The following is a 15,781-nucleotide window of genomic DNA, read 5'->3' as shown; positions in this document are numbered from 1 at the left end:
AGAGGCAGTAAATCCAGGTGTAGATTACTGCACAAAGGCTCAGGATCTGTCCAGTCAGTCCAGCTGGGATTTACAAGGAGGACAATTAATACTGAACAAACAAGAACTGAAACTATGAATTATGAAATAATAATAATAATAATAATAATAATAATAATAATAATAATAATAATAATAATAATAATGGATTGGATTTATATAGTGCTTTTCTAGACACCCAAAGCGCTTTACTTTGTTATGAAAGAGCTGCAGCATCTGAAACTGACCACAGTGAACATGTGACACAAACAGAAGCACAGTGCTGCAGTTTCACAACCACAGTTTGTCATGTCTGTTATGGATTTGGATTGTCTCTGTCAACTCACCATTTATTTTTTTTTTTTATTCATTCATTCATTCATTCATTCATTCAATTATCTGACATTTCAGGCGACCCCAGGTCCCGACCCCAAGGTTGAAAAACACTGGTCTGGGTCCACAGGTGATTGGGTTCATGTTGTTCTGGGTTCGTGTCGGAACTGTATGTCGTGAGCAATGTAAAAACCAAAGCCAAATTCCTTGTATGTGTTCACATACTTGGCCAATAAAGCTGATTTCGATTCTGATTTTGATGTGGAATGTGAACATACTTAATTGTTCATATCTTCAGTGTCATTTTTGCATTTTACAGATTCATCCCACAGGCCGGATTGGCGCCTTTGGCGGGTCGGTTTTGGCCCATGGGCCACATGTGTGACACCTGTGAGTCACAAAGTATTTGAAACTAATAGGTCCAGATGTTCTGTATGAGCACAAATGAGAAGACAAAGACATAATATTATAAAAAGCAGACACAGTAGTTTATTATTTACATGTTGACACTTTTAAATCAGAAGGCTTTGATAAACAGTGTATACACATGTTTACATTTATAAAAGTCAAATAATATATATGGGAAGAACAAGTAATGGTTATGTTTTTTGTGCATTAGTATGTGGTAATACTGTTTTCAAAGACGTGACTAACTTCTATTGTTGCTTAGATGCATAATGATAATGTTTAGAGACTAAACTTACACACTTTGGATCCAACATGAATTCTGCTTCCAGGTGTGACGTGTGTAAATACAGACTACAAGTCAGAAGTGTGCGCAGAAGTGAACGTTCTCCCCTCGTTGACATGAAAAGGCCTTTTGTTCAGAAGTGTGCACTTTTTCTTCTCTGCTCCATCACCCATGTAGCCGGGTTCATGTCCAGCTTCAGCAGGTTTAACAGCCAGGGCTCCTGCTGCGCCCCTTTAATGAACTCATCCACAGTGATCTGACCTGTCCACACAAACATACAAAGCTTTGCATCAGTGGTTTCCAACCTTTTTTGGCTCTTGACCCATTTTAACATCATAAATTTCTGGTGACCCCACACATTCAAAACAGAGATTTTTTTTTTTTTTTTTTTTAAGCATGTAATAGTTTACAATACTATGTTGCAAATAAATGTTAATGTTAGAGGACATTTAGTCTGTATAATGTCTATTATTGTGGACATTTAGTCTGTATAATGTCTATTATTGTGGACATTTAGTCTGTATAATGTGTATTATTGTGGACATTTAGTCTGTATAATGTCTATTATTGTGGACATTTAGTCTGTATAATGTCTATTATTGTGGACATTTAGTCTATATAATGTCTGTTATTGTGGACATGTAGTCTGTATAATGTCTATTATTGTGGACATTTAGTCTGTATAATGTCTGTTATTGTGGACATTTAGTCTATATAATGTCTGTTATTGTGGACATTTAGTCTGTATAATGTCTATTATTGTGGACATTTAGTCTATATAATGTCTATTATTGTGGACATTTAGTCTGTATAATGTCTATTATTGTGGACATTTAGTCTGTATAATGTGTATTATTGTGGACATTTAGTCTGTATAATGTCTATTATTGTGGACATTTAGTCTGTATAATGTCTGTTATTGTGGACATTTAGTCTATATAATGTCTGTTATTGTGGACATTTAGTCTGTATAATGTCTATTATTGTGGACATTTAGTCTATATAATGTCTATTATTGTGGACATTTAGTCTGTATAATGTCTATTATTGTGGACATTTAGTCTATATAATGTCTATTATTGTGGACATTTAGTCTATATAATGTCTATTACTGTGGACATTTAGTCTGTATAATGTCTATTACTGTGGACATTTAGTCTATATCATGTCTATTATTGTGGACATTTAGTCTATATAATGTCTATTATTGTGGACATTTAGTCTGTATAATGTCTATTACTGTGGACATTTAGTCTATATAATGTCTATTATTGTGGACATTTAGTCTGTATAATGTCTATTATTGTGGACATTTAGTCTGTATAATGTCTATTATTGTGGACATTTAGTCTGTATAATGTCTATTATTGTGGACATTTAGTCTATATAATGTCTATTATTGTGGACATTTAGTCTATATAATGTCTGTTATTGTGGACATTTAGTCTGTATAATGTCTGTTATTGTGGACATTTAGTCTATATAATGTCTATTATTGTGGACATTTAGTCTATATAATGTCTATTATTGTGGACATTTAGTCTATATAATGTCTGTTATTGTGGACATTTAGTCTGTATAATGTCTATTATTGTGGACATTTAGTCTGTATAATGTCTGTTATTGTGGACATTTAGTCTATATAATGTCTATTACTGTGGACATTTAGTCTGTATAATGTCTGTTATTGTGGACATTTAGTCTGTATAATGTCTGTTATTGTGGACATTTAGTCTATATAATGTCTATTACTGTGGACATTTAGTCTATATAATGTATATTATTGTGGACATTTAGTCTGTATAATGTCTATTATTGTGGACATTTAGTCTGTATGTCTATTATTGTGGACATTTAGTCTGTATAATGTCTGTTATTGTGGACATTTAGTCTGTATAATGTCTGTTATTGTGGACATTTAGTCTATATAATGTCTATTATTGTGGACATTTAGTCTATATAATGTCTATTATTGTGGACATTTAGTCTATATAATGTCTGTTATTGTGGACATTTAGTCTGTATAATGTCTATTATTGTGGACATTTAGTCTGTATAATGTCTATTATTGTGGACATTTAGTCTATATAATGTCTATTATTGTGGACATTTAGTCTATATAATGTCTGTTATTGTGGACATTTAGTCTGTATAATGTCTGTTATTGTGGACATTTAGTCTATATAATGTCTATTATTGTGGACATTTAGTCTATATAATGTCTGTTATTGTGGACATTTAGTCTGTATAATGTCTATTATTGTGGACATTTAGTCTGTATAATGTCTGTTATTGTGGACATTTAGTCTATATAATGTCTATTACTGTGGACATTTAGTCTGTATAATGTCTGTTATTGTGGACATTTAGTCTGTATAATGTCTGTTATTGTGGACATTTAGTCTATATAATGTCTATTATTGTGGACATTTAGTCTATATAATGTCTGTTATTGTGGACATTTAGTCTATATAATGTCTTTCACTGTGGACATTTAGTCTGTATAATGTCTGTTACTGTGGACATTTAGTCTGTATAATGTCTGTTACTGTGGACATTTAGTCTATATAATGTCTATTACTGTGGACATTTAGTCTATATAATGTCTATTATTGTGGACATTTAGTCTATATAATGTCTATTATTGTGGACATTTAGTCTATATAATGTCTATTATTGTGGACATTTAGTCTATATAATGTCTATTATTGTGGACATTTAGTCTATATAATGTCTATTATTGTGGACATTTAGTCTATATAATGTCTGTTATTGTGGACATTTAGTCTGTATAATGTCTATTATTGTGGACATTTAGTCTATATAATGTCTGTTATTGTGGACATTTAGTCTATATAATGTCTCTTATTGTGGACATTTAGTCTATATAATGTCTATTATTGTGGACATTTAGTCTATATAATGTCTTATTGTGGACATTTAGTCTATATAATGTCTATTATTGTGGACATTTAGTCTGTATAATGTCTATTATTGTGGACATTTAGTCTGTATAATGTCTATTATTGTGGACATTTAGTCTATATAATGTCTATTATTGTGGACATTTAGTCTATATAATGTCTCTTATTGTGGACATTTAGTCTATATAATGTCTATTATTGTGGACATTTAGTCTATATAATGTCTATTATTGTGGACATTTAGTCTATATAATGTCTCTTATTGTGGACATTTAGTCTGTATAATGTCTATTATTGTGGACATTTAGTCTATATAATGTCTCTTATTGTGGACATTTAGTCTATATAATGTCTATTATTGTGGACATTTAGTCTGTATAATGTCTGTTATTGTGGACATTTAGTCTATATAATGTCTGTTATTGTGGACATTTAGTCTATATAATGTCTATTATTGTGGACATTTAGTCTGTATAATGTCTGTTATTGTGGACATTTAGTCTATATAATGTCTGTTATTGTGGACATTTAGTCTGTATATAATGTCTGTTATTGTGGACATTTAGTCTGTATAATGTCTATTATTGTGGACATTTAGTCTATATAATGTCTATTATTGTGGACATTTAGTCTATATAATGTCTATTATTGTGGACATTTAGTCTATATAATGTCTCTTATTGTGGACATTTAGTCTGTATAATGTCTATTATTGTGGACATTTAGTCTATATAATGTCTCTTATTGTGGACATTTAGTCTATATAATGTCTATTATTGTGGACATTTAGTCTGTATAATGTCTGTTATTGTGGACATTTAGTCTATATAATGTCTGTTATTGTGGACATTTAGTCTATATAATGTCTATTATTGTGGACATTTAGTCTGTATAATGTCTGTTATTGTGGACATTTAGTCTATATAATGTCTGTTATTGTGGACATTTAGTCTGTATAATGTCTATTATTGTGGACATTTAGTCTGTATAATGTCTATTATTGTGGACATTTAGTCTATATAATGTCTATTATTGTGGACATTTAGTCTATATAATGTCTGTTATTGTGGACATTTAGTCTGTATAATGTCTGTTATTGTGGACATTTAGTCTATATAATGTCTATTATTGTGGACATTTAGTCTATATAATGTCTGTTATTGTGGACATTTAGTCTGTATAATGTCTATTATTGTGGACATTTAGTCTGTATAATGTCTGTTATTGTGGACATTTAGTCTATATAATGTCTATTACTGTGGACATTTAGTCTGTATAATGTCTGTTATTGTGGACATTTAGTCTGTATAATGTCTGTTATTGTGGACATTTAGTCTATATAATGTCTATTATTGTGGACATTTAGTCTGTATAATGTCTGTTATTGTGGACATTTAGTCTATATAATGTCTATTACTGTGGACATTTAGTCTGTATAATGTCTGTTATTGTGGACATTTAGTCTGTATAATGTCTGTTATTGTGGACATTTAGTCTATATAATGTCTATTACTGTGGACATTTAGTCTATATAATGTCTATTATTGTGGACATTTAGTCTATATAATGTCTATTATTGTGGACATTTAGTCTATATAATGTCTATTATTGTGGACATTTAGTCTATATAATGTCTATTATTGTGGACATTTAGTCTATATAATGTCTATTATTGTGGACATTTAGTCTATATAATGTCTATTATTGTGGACATTTAGTCTATATAATGTCTGTTATTGTGGACATTTAGTCTGTATAATGTCTATTATTGTGGACATTTAGTCTATATAATGTCTGTTATTGTGGACATTTAGTCTATATAATGTCTCTTATTGTGGACATTTAGTCTATATAATGTCTATTATTGTGGACATTTAGTCTATATAATGTCTTATTGTGGACATTTAGTCTATATAATGTCTATTATTGTGGACATTTAGTCTGTATAATGTCTATTATTGTGGACATTTAGTCTGTATAATGTCTATTATTGTGGACATTTAGTCTATATAATGTCTATTATTGTGGACATTTAGTCTATATAATGTCTCTTATTGTGGACATTTAGTCTATATAATGTCTATTATTGTGGACATTTAGTCTATATAATGTCTATTATTGTGGACATTTAGTCTATATAATGTCTCTTATTGTGGACATTTAGTCTGTATAATGTCTATTATTGTGGACATTTAGTCTATATAATGTCTCTTATTGTGGACATTTAGTCTATATAATGTCTATTATTGTGGACATTTAGTCTGTATAATGTCTGTTATTGTGGACATTTAGTCTATATAATGTCTGTTATTGTGGACATTTAGTCTATATAATGTCTATTATTGTGGACATTTAGTCTGTATAATGTCTGTTATTGTGGACATTTAGTCTATATAATGTCTGTTATTGTGGACATTTAGTCTGTATAATGTCTATTATTGTGGACATTTAGTCTGTATAATGTCTGTTATTGTGGACATTTAGTCTATATAATGTCTGTTATTGTGGACATTTAGTCTGTATAATGTCTGTTATTGTGGACATTTAGTCTATATAATGTCTGTTATTGTGGACATTTAGTCTATATAATGTCTATTATTGTGGACATTTAGTCTATATAATGTCTATTATTGTGGACATTTAGTCTATATAATGTCTGTTATTGTGGACATTTAGTCTGTATAATGTCTATTATTGTGGACATTTAGTCTGTATAATGTCTGTTATTGTGGGACAGTTAGTCTATATAATGTCTGTTATTGTGGACATTTAGTCTGTATAATGTCTGTTATTGTGGACATTTAGTCTATATAATGTCTATTATTGTGGACATTTAGTCTATATAATGTCTGTTATTGTGGACATTTAGTCTGTATAATGTCTATTATTGTGGGCATTTAGTCTGTATAATGTCTGTTATTGTGGACATTTAGTCTATATAATGTCTGTTATTGTGGACATTTAGTCTGTATAATGTCTATTATTGTGGACATTTAGTCTGTATAATGTCTATTATTGTGGACATTTAGTCTATATAATGTCTATTATTGTAGACATTTAGTCTGTATAATGTCTATTATTGTGGACATTAAGTCTGTATAATGTCTATTATTGTGGACATTTAGTCTATATAATGTCTATTATTGTGGACATTTCGTCTGTATAATGTCTATTATTGTGGACATTTAGTCTATATAATGTCTATTATTGTGGACATTTAGTCTATATAATGTCTATTATTGTGGACATTTAGTCTATATAATGTCTATTATTGTGGACATTTAGTCTATATCATGTCTATTATTGTGGACATTTAGTCTATATAATGTCTATTATTGTGGACATTTAGTCTGTATAATGTCTATTATTGTGGACATTTAGTCTATATAATGTCTGTTATTGTGGACATTTAGTCTATATAATGTCTGTTATTGTGGACATTTAGTCTATATAATGTCTATTATTGTGGACATTTAGTCTATATAATGTCTATTATTGTGGACATTTAGTCTGTATAATGTCTATTATTGTGGACATTTAGTCTGTATAATGTCTATTATTGTGGACATTTAGTCTATATAATGTCTCTTATTGTGGACATTTAGTCTATATAATGTCTATTATTGTGGACATTTAGTCTATATAATGTCTGTTATTGTGGACATTTAGTCTATATAATGTCTGTTATTGTGGACATTTAGTCTATATAATGTCTCTTATTGTGGACATTTAGTCTATATAATGTCTCTTATTGTGGACATTTAGTCTATATAATGTCTATTATTGTGGACATTTAGTCTGTATAATGTCTATTATTGTGGACATTTAGTCTGTATAATGTCTATTATTGTGGACATTTAGTCTATATAATGTCTCTTATTGTGGACATTTAGTCTGTATAATGTCTATTACTGTGGACATTTAGTCTATATAATGTCTATTATTGTGGACATTTAGTCTGTATAATGTCTATTATTGTGGACATTTAGTCTGTATAATGTCTATTATTGTGGACATTTAGTCTGTATAATGTCTATTACTGTGGACATTTAGTCTATATAATGTCTATTATTGTGGACATTTAGTCTATATAATGTCTATTATTGTGGACATTTAGTCTGTATAATGTCTATTATTGTGGACATTTAGTCTATATAATGTCTATTATTGTGGACATTTAGTCTATATAATGTCTATTACTGTGGACATTTAGTCTATATAATGTCTATTATTGTGGACATTTAGTCTGTATAATGTCTATTATTGTGGACATTTAGTCTGTATAATGTCTCTTATTGTGGACATTTAGTCTGTATAATGTCTATTATTGTGGACATTTAGTCTGTATAATGTCTATTACTGTGGACATTTAGTCTGTATAATGTCTATTATTGTGGACATTTAGTCTATATAATGTCTATTATTGTGCACATTTAGTCTGTATAATGTCTATTATTGTGCACATTTAGTCCATATAATGTCTATTATTGTGGACATTTAGTCTGTATAATGTCTATTATTGTGGACATTTAGTCTGTATAATGTCTATTATTGTGGACATTTAGTCTGTATAATGTCTATTATTGTGGACATTTAGTCTATATAATGTCTATTATTGTGGACATTTAGTCTATATAATGTCTGTTATTGTGGACATTTAGTCTGTATAATGTCTGTTATTGTGGACATTTAGTCTATATAATGTCTATTACTGTGGACATTTAGTCTGTATAATGTCTGTTATTGTGGACATTTAGTCTGTATAATGTCTGTTATTGTGGACATTTAGTCTATATAATGTCTATTACTGTGGACATTTAGTCTGTATAATGTCTGTTATTGTGGACATTTAGTCTGTATAATGTCTGTTATTGTGGACATTTAGTCTATATAATGTCTATTACTGTGGACATTTAGTCTATATGATGTCTATTATTGTGGACATTTAGTCTGTATAATGTCTATTATTGTGGACATTTAGTCTGTATAATGTCTGTTATTGTGGACATTTAGTCTGTATAATGTCTGTTATTGTGGACATTTAGTCTATATAATGTCTATTATTGTGGACATTTAGTCTATATAATGTCTATTATTGTGGACATTTAGTCTATATAATGTCTGTTATTGTGGACATTAGTCTATATAATGTCTAGTATTGTGGACATTTAGTCTATATAATGTCTGTTATTGTGGACATTTAGTCTGTATAATGTCTGTTATTGTGGACATTTAGTCTATATAATGTCTATTATTGTGGACATTTAGTCTATAAAATGTCTATTATTGTGGACATTTAGTCTGTATAATGTCTGTTATTGTGGACATTTAGTCTGTATAATGTCTATTATTGTGGACATTTAGTCTATATAATGTCTGTTATTGTGGACATTTAGTCTATATAATGTCTATTATTGTGGACATTTAGTCTGTATAATGTCTATTATTGTGGACATTTAGTCTATAATGTCTGTTATTGTGGACATTTAGTCTGTATAATGTCTATTATTGTGGACATTTAGTCTGTATAATGTCTATTATTGTGGACATTTAGTCTGTATAATGTCTGTTATTGTGGACATTTAGTCTGTATAATGTCTATTATTGTGGACATTTAGTCTGTATAATGTCTGTTATTGTGGACATTTAGTCTATATAATGTCTATTATTGTGGACATTTAGTCTATATAATGTCTGTTATTGTGGACATTTAGTCTATATAATGTCTATTATTGTGGACATTTAGTCTATATAATGTCTATTATTGTGGACATTTAGTCTATATAATGTCTGTTATTGTGGACATTTAGTCTGTATAATGTCTGTTATTGTGGACATTTAGTCTATATAATGTCTATTATTGTGGACATTTAGTCTATATAATGTCTATTATTGTGGACATTTAGTCTGTATAATGTCTGTTATTGTGGACATTTAGTCTGTATAATGTCTATTATTTTGGACATTTAGTCTATATAATGTCTGTTATTGTGGACATTTAGTCTATATAATGTCTATTATTGTGGACATTTAGTCTGTATAATGTCTATTATTGTGGACATTTAGTCTATATAATGTCTGTTATTGTGGACATTTAGTCTGTATAATGTCTATTATTGTGGACATTTAGTCTGTATAATGTCTATTATTGTGGACATTTAGTCTGTATAATGTCTGTTATTGTGGACATTTAGTCTGTATAATGTCTATTATTGTGGACATTTAGTCTGTATAATGTCTGTTATTGTGGACATTTAGTCTATATAATGTCTGTTATTGTGGACATTTAGTCTATATAATGTCTGTTATTGTGGACATTTAGTCTGTATAATGTCTATTATTGTGGACATTTAGTCTGTATAATGTCTGTTATTGTGGACATTTAGTCTATATAATGTCTATTATTGTGGACATTTAGTCTGTATAATGTCTATTATTGTGGACATTTAGTCTGTATAATGTCTATTATTGTGGACATTTAGTCTGTATAATGTCTATTATTGTGGACATTTAGTCTATATAATGTCTATTATTGTGGACATTTAGTCTGTATAATGTCTATTATTGTGGACATTTAGTCTATATAATGTCTATTATTGTGGACATTTAGTCTATATAATGTCTATTATTGTGGACATTTAGTCTATATAATGTCTATTATTGTGGACATTTAGTCTGTATAATGTCTGTTATTGTGGACATTTAGTCTGTATAATGTCTATTATTGTGGACATTTAGTCTATATAATGTCTATTATTGTGGACATTTAGTCTGTATAATGTCTATTATTGTGGACATTTAGTCTGTATAATGTCTGTTATTGTGGACATTTAGTCTTTATAATGTCTATTATTATGGACATTTAGTCTGTATAATGTCTGTTATTGTGGACATTTAGTCTATATAATGTCTATTATTGTGGACATTTAGTCTATATAATGTCTGTTATTGTGGACATTTAGTCTGTATAATATCTATTATTGTGGACATTTAGTCTGTATAATGTCTGTTATTGTGGACATTTAGTCTATATAATGTCTATTATTGTGGACATTTAGTCTGTATAATGTCTATTATTGTGGACATTTAGTCTGTATAATGTCTATTATTGTGGACATTTAGTCTGTATAATGTCTATTATTGTGGACATTTAGTCTATATAATGTCTATTATTGTGGACATTTAGTCTGTATAATGTCTATTATTGTGGACATTTAGTCTATATAATGTCTATTATTGTGGACATTTAGTCTATATAATGTCTATTATTGTGGACATTTAGTCTATATAATGTCTATTATTGTGGACATTTAGTCTGTATAATGTCTGTTATTGTGGACATTTAGTCTGTATAATGTCTATTATTGTGGACATTTAGTCTATATAATGTCTGTTATTGTGGACAGAGGCAGTAAATCCAGGTGTAGATTACTGCACAAAGGCTCAGGATCTGTCCAGTCAGTCCAGCTGGGATTTACAAGGAGGACAATTAATACTGAACAAACAAGAACTGAAACTATGAATGATGAAAGAGCTGCAGCATCTGAAACTGACCACAGTGAACATGTGACACAAACAGAACCACAGATAAACAGAACCACAGTTTGTCTGTTATGGATTGGGATTGTCTCTGTCAACTCAACATATATTTTTCATGAATAAGTTTTTTTTCTATCAATTACTAGAAATTTCAGGCGACCCCATTTGAATTCCAGGCGACCCCATGTGGGGTCCCCACCCCATGGTTTAAAAACACTGCTTCAGATTCACCACATGCACAACAGCAAAATGCTCTCTGTTCCCAACACCTATATTTAATCCATAAATGTGACATGTGGTTACTCTAAATGTTTACCGTCTCCATCTGCATCCACAGCCTCCAATATTCGATCCACCACCTCATCTAGTGTCAGCTGCATTTCATTTATGTCCGTCTTCGGGCCTTTCTTCACCCGATAGATGCTCTAGAAAGAAAGACAAATTGTTAATTGCTTTGTGATTTTTTTTAAGCGACTTTTGAAAGTGTATTTTGTAGAATTTAGTGGCATCTGTTATTGGAGCTACATTTGAAAACCATTTTGAAAAACCCCACCTTAGAAATTAAAGTGGGAAGAAGAACCCACATGTGGAAATTATAAATACAAAACAGAAAAAAAAAAAGAAAAGAAAAGAATTATTTGGCTACTACTTTTGAACAAATCATTCCTAAGTTCTAATTTTAAGATGCTTATACACTAATGAAAACCTAATTCTGATTATTTACTCTGAAATCCTGCATGCCAAGACAATAATGAGCTGCTGTAAATGTTTTGGTTTTTTTACACCCACTCTCAGGATGTACATACACTACAAACAAAAAGTTAAGGATATTTCTTTTTTTGTGTGTGTGTCATTTTTGCCATTTGTGAATAAAACTATGTGTGGTCATAATAAAAATGTGTTTCAATTCAATTCACACACAAAAAAGTAAAAAGCACTGTGCAAGAATAGAAACTAAAAAAATGTGTCCAAAAATTAAAAATATCTTTAACTTTTTGTTTGTAGTGTAGTTTGTGTATCTGTCTATTTTTTCAATGTTGGTAAAAATCTAAATTCTTTCAATAAAAAGAGAATAAATAAATAAAAGGAAAAAGAAAAGAAAACCTAATTCTTCTTACTATATTCCACTTCTGCCTATAGATCCCATTAAATCTTAAGCATCGCTCACTTTAAAATTTGTCCTTATCCTTAAAATGTACTTTTTTTTTTTTTTTTTTTTAATAAACACTGGTAATATTAACGCATAAAGACCCAGAGTTACTTTTATGTCATCTCTCAATATCTAACCTTTCTTAAGTGATTTATTACCATTTATTTAGAATACTATCCTCTGTATTTCGTATTTTATCAGTACAAATCGGGCATTTTCCTATTCCTGTTCACAAAAGCTCAGATAAATTTGAGGGTTATTATATCAAAAACAGAGGAAACTGCAGAAAAAGGGATCTTTTCAGTAAAATATATCAGTAATTGAACATAAACCAAGCATTCCATCCACTGTCATTGATCCAACTCCATGGGTTTTACTGGCGAATCAATGTTGTAGAAGATGACGGTGTTTCCACGATAACTATGGAGCCTCTGAGCGTCCAAATATGGTCATATCTGATGACCATGAAAAGATGACAAACTGTATTTTACACCAGTTATTTTCATGTGTTGATAGAATTAATGAATCAACAAGTATTAAACATTTTTAGTAGATGGTTTTGGTTGGTGATGGATGTTGGGGTCTCTTTATGGGTTAAACATATTTATGTTAGTTATAAATATCATTTCTAAGAATTTAAGATTAAAAAATAAGAGACTGAAAGGCAGACTCAACTGGACATGGATGTGGGATTTTGTCTTTGTCTCTTCTGTAGCATTTCCTTTACATTAAAAAAAAAAAAAGAAAGAAAAAAAAACATGTAAAGTAAATAAAACTAACACATCATGATCCACTGACTACTTAAAAGTTCTTTAAAATGTGATCTGATTAAGTAGGGATGTAGGTCAAAAGAGTGGCATGTGGGGAAAGTTGGGGTTATTCTCATGGAAGGATCAGTTTGGATTTATTTGTGCAAAGGAAAAAGAAAAGAAAATTTGTACCAAGTTGTTTTAAAAAGGTAGCTCATCAATTTGCCATATGTATGTAATATTTTAATGTGGTAAATGGACATAATAATGAATATCTGAGATACTGACTCAGTATTTTCATTACTTTGTGACATTTAATACATTTTTTTGTGGGTTACAAATGAATGCTGTTTGTTCAGAGGTAAATTGGTGTAAATTCATCATCTCAAGCTAGTTGTTTACTTACTGCATTTGATAAAGAAAAAAAGCAACTATAGATATTGTTTATCCCTTATGTGTCCCAAGGAATGAACTTACATCAATGATGGAGCGGAGCTCGTCTTTGTCCACATAACCATTTCCATCTTTGTCGTACACCTTGAAGGACCAGCGTAGTTTATGCTCCAGATCTCCTCGAAAAACTAGATTCAGCGCAGCCACAAACTCCAAGAAATCAATAGTATTGTCCTGTAAAAGTAAAAAAAAAAACAGACATGAGTTTGACTTTCCAGAACTTACTTGAAATGGACAGGATTTAATAGGGGTGAAAGAAAATATTGGTTCTGCAATGTATTGTGATATTTCCTTTCACAATACTGTATCAATATGAAAAAGTACTGTATTGATATTTTTAGGTATTAATTCAAATGCAGAAATTGTGGAGGATGATTTTTGATTTTTTTGTTTTTCTTTATAATAATTTAACACCCTTTTATTCAATAATGTTAGCCCCTTTGTTGGGACTGAACTCAAATCCTGTTCTGATGTTAGTTGTGAACTAATAGAATGTGAACATTTGAACAGGATCTGAAACTGGAATGTCTGGAAAACAGAATTTCAGTTTGAACACAGTTGGAACATTTGGTGATAGAACATTAGATCAAATAAAAATGTGTTTAGTATTTGTGCATATTTCTGGTGTAATTCAATTCTTTAAGGAAATAATAATAATAATAAAAAAAGAAGTTCTTTTTAACAGTATCATGATATATCATATGGGGATCCTAGTATTGTGATTTGTATGGTATCACCAGATTCATGCCAGTACACAGCCCTAGTATTTAATTTAATCCACTTCATAATACTCTCTCACCCCATTTTTATCGAATGCTCGAAACATGTTCTCCGCATATTCAGACGCCTCTCCCGTTGGGTCTACACCAAAAAACCGCTTGAACTCATGTAGGAACAGTAGTCCACTCGGGCACTCCATGACAAACTTCTTGTACATATCCTGCAGTGCCTTGATATCAATCTCCTCAGTGTTTTCTGTTTGCTGTGATTGGCCCATGGTTGGTTTGGAAATCAGCAGTCCATAGTCCTGTTTGGCTTTAGCGCTCCTTACCACATTCAAACTGGCCTCTGGTCCCCGTGGGTGTTTTAACAGTGAGGAATCCCAGAGGTCAGGTTACGCATGAAACAGGTGACATGGGCGGGCACAGGATTAGCAGGAAGTACACTGGTGGGGATTCCTCTGTTGACTTAATTAGATTTGGTGTTAAATGTGTGTCTAGTCTAAACTCTTAAATATAGGCTCTGAGTCTGTAGGCTCAGATAGATAGATAGATTAAAAACAAAAATAAACTCTGCCCATTTCATAACAATAATGCACATATTAAAAACAAAAAATAAGCTATCTGTTTCATAACAATAAAATAAAAATCTAAAACTTTCCATTTCTTAGTAGTGATATGCATGTAAAAAAATAAACTCTATTCATTTTGTCATATTTACTCAGTATTTTTGATTTGATTGTCTCTTTAAATGTGTTATGTGATTTAAATGCCTTTGTTTCATCATTTAAAGCTTTAACGAATGAATACACTGTTGACCATAAAGTTGGAATCATTTTTGTTATCAGGCCCGTTCCTCTTTTTATTCCAATTTATACACATTTGTATGTGTTTTTGCACATTGTCACAATCATTTCATGCAAAGAAGTAAAGATATTTTATTCCAAATTTATGGTCACCATTGTATAATCAGTTCATAACACCCTGCAGTCTCCAAACACATGCACTAGTACAGGTCTGTCAAACTCATTTGAGTTCAGTTCCATATTCAGCCCAGTTTGATCTGCAGTGGCCACACCAGTAAAATAATGACTGAATACCCTATAAATAATGACAAATCCAAGTTTTTTCTTTTTGTTTTAGTACAATAAACCCAATTAAATTATGAAAATATTTACAGTTTACAAAAAAGATGGGAATAACCT

General features: G+C 30.3%; 1 protein-coding gene across 1 annotated transcript; it reads right to left on the bottom strand.

Moving 5' to 3' along the window:
* Positions 1 to 820: 820 nt before the first annotated feature.
* On the bottom strand, positions 821 to 14,905 carry LOC115437066 (guanylyl cyclase-activating protein 2-like). Its single transcript, XM_030160155.1, has 4 exons — positions 14,657 to 14,905; positions 13,882 to 14,031; positions 11,822 to 11,930; positions 821 to 1,303 (listed from the first exon to the last, which is right to left on the bottom strand). Exons 1-4 carry the CDS (start codon positions 14,852 to 14,854, stop codon positions 1,176 to 1,178), a joined length of 585 nt encoding a protein of 194 aa, XP_030016015.1. The 5' UTR covers positions 14,855 to 14,905; the 3' UTR covers positions 821 to 1,175.
* Positions 14,906 to 15,781: the final 876 nt, after the last annotated feature.

This window comes from Sphaeramia orbicularis, chromosome 3 (assembly GCF_902148855.1).
Source record: "Sphaeramia orbicularis chromosome 3, fSphaOr1.1, whole genome shotgun sequence".
Classification (NCBI taxonomy): Eukaryota; Metazoa; Chordata; class Actinopteri; order Kurtiformes; family Apogonidae; genus Sphaeramia; species Sphaeramia orbicularis.
This window is presented reverse-complemented; position numbering and strand designations above follow the sequence as displayed.

Excerpts from the sequence above, each read along its gene's own strand:
- LOC115437066 (XM_030160155.1), bottom strand. The coding sequence starts at position 14,854 with ATGGGCCAATCACAGCAAACAGAAAACACTGAGGAGATTGATATCAAG. Across the intron at positions 14,032-14,656 it reads GAGCATTCGATAAAAATGGG|GACAATACTATTGATTTCTT; the intron begins GTGAGAGAGTAT and ends TTACTTTTACAG. Across the intron at positions 11,931-13,881 it reads AGCTCCGCTCCATCATTGAT|AGCATCTATCGGGTGAAGAA; the intron begins GTAAGTTCATTC and ends CTTTCTTTCTAG.